General features: G+C 37.4%; 1 protein-coding gene across 1 annotated transcript in view; it reads left to right on the top strand.

Annotated features, from left to right (window-relative positions):
- GALNTL6 (polypeptide N-acetylgalactosaminyltransferase like 6) overlaps positions 1–5,031 on the top strand; it is a 547,745-nt gene extending 542,714 nt beyond the window's left edge. The window contains exon 12 of the mRNA XM_067297905.1: positions 4,375–5,031. Coding sequence (XP_067154006.1) covers positions 4,375–4,542 — 168 coding nt within the window. The 3' untranslated portion in view covers positions 4,543–5,031. The remainder of the gene's footprint in view (positions 1–4,374) is intronic.
- Positions 5,032–6,000: the final 969 nt, after the last annotated feature.

Raw genomic sequence — 6,000 nt, forward strand, 5'->3', positions numbered from 1 at the left:
AAAGGATGCTTATGGTGGTTTAACTGCATCTATACTAGAGCTTTTTCTAGCATGGTGTGCCACTAAAACTGCACCCTAAATAAATAAGAGTAACAGTCTGTGGTTAAGCAAGAAATGGCTCTTTTTAAAAAAAACAAAGAGCAGGTCAGCAACTTTGTTCTCTTCACTATTTACAGAAGCCATAGCTTCCTAACCGTGTATCCATCTCACCAATGATTTTCTCGATGTTTTATGAAGAATGATTTTGTTTGTCAGTAATCTTATAAGATGCTTAATATGAAGCAGTTTTTACCATGCTGTTATACCATTCCTATAAAACCAGAAGATAAGAGCTTTTCATTCTTTTGTGGATCAGTCTCTTTTCATGAATATTTGCATTCTTAAGCTACTAGTAAAAAGAAATTAGGCCTATGAACTGATTACAAAGTGTTGCAATACAGTTTTAAGTCAGACACTGCTTTAAAGTTCCATACTTTTATAGTATATAAACACTAATATCATGTATTTGGATACTGGCAAATAAAAATATTTAAAATATTTTACTGGCAAGTAAAATACAATAATGCTTTACTCTGGGTGAGAAGTGCTCTTCTGAAAAAATTTTCCAGCTCATCCCCACTTCCTGCACTTTGTTTCTCATTGAAGTGCAGTCTCAGAGCAAGTAAACTCGATTCTTTTCAAATGAACTGAACCGAAAAAATTTCTCCCACTGCTAATAAACATGCAGACTGGGCACTAGACTTAGTCCAAAGCTGTGGACATCAGGTTGCCAGCGCTAGCTGTTTCACTCAACACATGCACTTTTATTGTGCCACATGACTTGCTGAGGTAGATATAGCAAGTTTGTCAAAAAAACTATCCTTATTCCCATACTGCTAATCATATATACATCTGAGCCTGAAATTACATCTGAGTAACTATTTGAAAGTGTAGTAAGTCTGTGATATTAAGTAGCCAATCCAAAATATTGGTCTATAATAAAACAGCCACATATAACTTTAAGAAATCTCTGTAAGAATTGATGAAGTAGAATGAATCCAAATGATATCATAAGTACTACTGTGGGTAGGAAAGAGAAGAAAATTAGTTTAATACTGGGGAAAAAAATATTGACACCATAATGGTGCTTTGACATCAATGATGGGAGCAGTGGGAGAGATTATATAGATAAATGTAAATAATCTGAAATTATTAGAGATTTTAGAGAATAATGGCTTCCCAAACTAAAGGCATTTCCTTGACTGTATGTGATTCCTAAGCATGCCAGAGCCAAAGATCAACAGTGTCTCCGATTTTCCATTCCTCCCAGTGCAGGAATATGCCTCTAGTTTTCAATTTAGCATCACTCTGAGCTGATAGGTAATACACTGGTTCTGATAAAGTATGGTTCAATTTACGTGCCCTAGTCCTGTTAGTGCTATTTGTAGGGCCTCTACAAGTATCCAAGAGAGAGCTGATTTAGTATGTCTTAAAAAAAGAAAAAATTGTGCAAAATCAATTTCATTAATTCTACCCTGCACATAGTGATTATGATGGATGCTAGACTGATAACATCAAAAACTGAAGTTCGCTGTGCACAGAACAGCGTGGTTTCTTCATACTCTCCTGACAGCTTCAGGGACAAACTGTAAGAGTAAGTTCACTCTTTACACAGTAGGTTCATAGATTATTTCCTCAGACAACTGAAGACATATCATTGTGATAGTGGCTTTTATCATATGGACATCTGTCCTGCAGAAACTGCGCTGGGGCTACCAACTAATTTCAGATAAACTACTGCAGCCACCAGCTGATAATGACTTCCAGTTGCTACTGACCTTGGCCGTAGTTATAGCAGTGACCTAACAGAAATGAAAGGCTCAGTGCTTCATTACCAGCCCCCTAAGCTGTTGAGGCCCATTATCTTATGGAGAAGTTTCTCCTTCTACAAATAATATACCGACTTGCCCTCATGTAGAAGAAAAAAATCACTTTGCTCTTTTCAGATGTTACAAAAGTCTCCAAAAGATTTCTTGTGTCTTTTTAATATAGATATAAAGAGGAATTTCTGTATTTCTCTTGGAAAGATCTTCTCTGGCATGCATACAACTGTTACAGGCTCAAAGTCCTGAGCCTGCTTCCATTGAATTCTGTGAGAACAGCAGGCTTTGATTTTACGTCAGTGTAAGCTTGAGATGATAAATTAATATGCCTTTATATATAGCTAAGTCGTCCAGAAGTTTTTCTGGAGTCGTAACTCTGTCCCTCTTCTTAAAAGATGCTTGTGTCTCCTAATAGCCATGCTTTCTGAAAGAAAGCTCCAACAGTGCTTCATTCAAAAATCACATCCCCTGGATATTTCTGGGAGAACAAAGAATGCCAGCTTTCTTTGGAAAGGCTGGAGTGTTTTTCATAACACACTTTTTGAACTGAAGCAGTTTCCTTTCCTCTTGTACCAGCCACCATGCTAAAGCTTCTAGTGTTCCAACTTCAGCTTCCTAATAGCAAAAATACTTAAGCCTGGCCAAGCCTCATCCCCATCTGTGATAGAAAGAAATGCAGCAGATGTTTTTTTCCGAGGCCCCACAGCACAGGGGGCAACTGTGGCACAATCACTGCAAGCTCCTGATTTTGGGCAGTGCCCCTCAGTCTCTCATAGAGTGACAGAGAGAGGCGGCTAGCTGCAAAAAGGGCCGCATACCCTTTTTTCATACCACCCGTTGGATGGTTTGGAGTTCTTGTTGGACCACATCCTCCTAAGGATGTGACAGCCCTTTGTGCAAGGTACAGTTAGCCTGTCCTTGCAAGTTTCAATCTCCTATCTGCTCACTTCATAGAACAAAGAGGCAAAACTCAGAGCATGAAACAAAAGCCTATACCCTCCTGATCCAAACAAAGCCCATAGGTTTGGTTTAGTCCTGTCATCCATGACGGCATCCCTCAGACTTACTATTTTGTGTGTGTCTTGAGCTGCTGACTTGGGGAAGAACAGATGTTGGAGGTCAGAACCAGCGTTTGTGAAAGGCGGAGGTAGCGCTATCACCCTTGGCCAGAACACAATGATATTCTTTTGATTTTGCTTGCTATTGCATATGCTAAAAATTAAAAAATGGTATTATAAATTACCAGTGTTTTGTACTCCCAAAATCAATTAATTTCATCTTTCTCAATATAAAAAAAGAAAAAAATATCCAAGCTTTCTTTTTCAAAAGTGTTTTTAAATTGTTACTATTTGTTGTTGGCTTATTCTGTTATATTTGGGTTTGTCTTCATACTTCTTTTCTGAATGTGGGTATTTTTAGCTAAAGAGGAGTTTCTGTGCCATTGTTTCTCAGAGTTTTTAATTAATCATGATTTGACAAGTAGCATTCTTTCTTCTCTCACAAACTGTGATTGGGCAAGCAGGCACATCCTGGATTAGTATTAAAATACTGGCAGGGCATGTTTGGCACAGAGGGGAAAAGCCTGGGTGTGCTTACTGAAAGTAATCTGAAATGTTATTTCAACAGATACAGTAAATGCATTGCATAGTTCCTGGAAACTTTAAAACCGTCTAATCACTCCCACATCTGTCTCTCTCAGCCACTTGCCTACATGAACTAAATACGCCGAAACTATCAAATCCACAAATACCAGTGATCCATCTGGATAGTTTCTGCCTCACCAAAGATTCAGAGTCAGACTATTTACAATGCATTCCAATTTTGTGATATACAATTAATTAATAATAATAAATATACTTTCATAAAGCAACTTAATAAATACTGATCCTTGCAAAATCTCCAAACAGTGTTACGATTTACTTCTTAAGAGTGGTGATAGAGCTTTTCAGTGGCTTGTCTTATCAAGGTCATAGACAAAGTCTGCATTTTATGAGGTGGGAACTGAGATCACCAGTCCTATGTCTGACCGTCCATCACAGCACGTCAGTTAATATTCATTTTTAATGTCTCTATCAAGTTGATGTGTATCCCTTTTCCCAACAAACTATTGCAGATCCTCCTGCCCAGAAGCACAGTAGAAAATGTCAAAAAACAAATCCAAACAAGAAAAACACTTTGCAGGTTCCTACATTTATATGGGGAATTAACATGATATGCAAAGATTTTTAAAAGACATCTTCTGTTTTTTCATTATATTATGTGGTTGTTAGCTAAAGACCAAAAGATGTCTTCTCACTTGCTTGAATCCCAAATTTTCTGAGGGATAATAATCCAAGAACAATCATTCCATTCTCTGCAGCTCCCTAATAATATGTTTATTACACAAGGTTAGCACCCAGACAATACAAAATCATTTCAGCTAGTGCTGTGTTAATCCATGTTCTGTAAAATGAGAACACTTCCAATTACTTGGCATTTACTACCTAATTCTATTTTTTTCTCATTCCTGTAGGACAAAACTTTGTTCCATCCAGTAAGCAACAGCTGCATAGATTGCAACCCAGCTGAGAAGAAGATTTTCATGAACAGATGTGATCCTTTATCTGAAACTCAACAGTGGATGTTTGAACATATTAATATGACTGTTTTAGAAAAATTTAACAGCAAGGCCAGTTCCTAGGAAAAAAACAAACAAAATGAAAAAGCCAATTACGTACAGACTGCAGACTACATTTTTGCCAGCATCTGGGTCAAAGGAGTCAGGAATTAAATTTCCTAGATCCAGGAAATCTGTTCTGAGGATTAAGAAAATGCCACAGCAAAAGCCAACAGGCTGTCCTTGTGGATGTACAGAATCTGAAGAACTTGGCTAAGAGCCTCACCGGATGCTGCTGAGAACTTCAGGCTGAAAATTCCCTTGCTGGTCGAGGGAAAACTTTGTTTAAAAACTGTTTAAAAGTACTCCAAGTTAATAAAGTAAAATAAAACTCTAGAGTTTCTCAGGTCAAATCCTGCTGTAGTGAGTAGCTCAGAACAGACATTATAATTTGGGATGGGTATATGGTGTGCATGACTGCTACAGGAACCTGAAGAAATCCCAGGTTTTAGAACTAAACATGCTGGTGGAAGAATAATGATGTCCCAGCACTCCCCAGGGAAGATATATGCTCTGTTGACATTCTCTTAATAAAAGGTTGGGTTAAGCGGGTTTAACCCTCAGAACTGCTGCAATTAATTTTAAATACCTCCCTTTTACATTCCATTCATTACCAAAATAGGAATGGTAGAAATCTTAGGGTCTAGAATTACACTGTAGTGAAGTATGACATAAACTGTAAAGTTTTGACCTCCCATTTCTTCTTTTCAGTTGGGAAAAAAAGTAAAGCAATCAAATTCCTATACATGATGTATTTATCAAAAGTGATTCAAATCCCACCATCACAGAAGGTGAGATTTTTTCAGTGACAAATATAACATCAGCAGCTTCAGCATAATGAAAGGTTTGTGGACTAGATATCTTTTCTAAAGGTAGAATCTTTACCAAAATTTAAATTGAATTGAACATAGTCTGAAAAAAACCATCATGAGACTAAGAAAATAACTCTATACTGCGTGTTGAACTAGGTTAGTCAAATTAACATTGGTACACCGCCATCAGCTAAAAAAGTGTTGACTCCCTGCAGTGCAGTTTAAAAGATCTTGCAGAGATCATATGGTATTTTTGACAGCCAGGAGTGGAGAGAAAATTTACATGAAACTAGTTGGGGGTTCTCAGATCTGTTGATGAAATCCATGATAGAAATCACATGAACTTCCAGAGTTATCAAGTTAATGGCATTGTAAATTCCATGGTGCAGGAAGAAAAGTGCAAGCAAGTTAAATGTTACAACATTTTGGCCCTATAGGCACATACACAATTTGGGTTAGGACAGAACTCGGTCACACAAATGATTGTTATGGCACATGGTGTCCCTCAGATCCATTGTGTTCCTAACATGAGAGGAAGAAGGTAATGTGTGGTCTAAAACTTATTTGAGAGGCCTGTGGTTCTTTCTCATCAGAAATTATTTAATACTGATGTGTGGAACATAATTGACAGGTTTGGGATTTTTCAAGTTGAGAGCACGTATAAATTTAT

The sequence above is a fragment of the Apteryx mantelli genome, chromosome 5, assembly GCF_036417845.1.
Source record: "Apteryx mantelli isolate bAptMan1 chromosome 5, bAptMan1.hap1, whole genome shotgun sequence".
NCBI lineage: Eukaryota > Metazoa > Chordata > Aves > Apterygiformes > Apterygidae > Apteryx > Apteryx mantelli.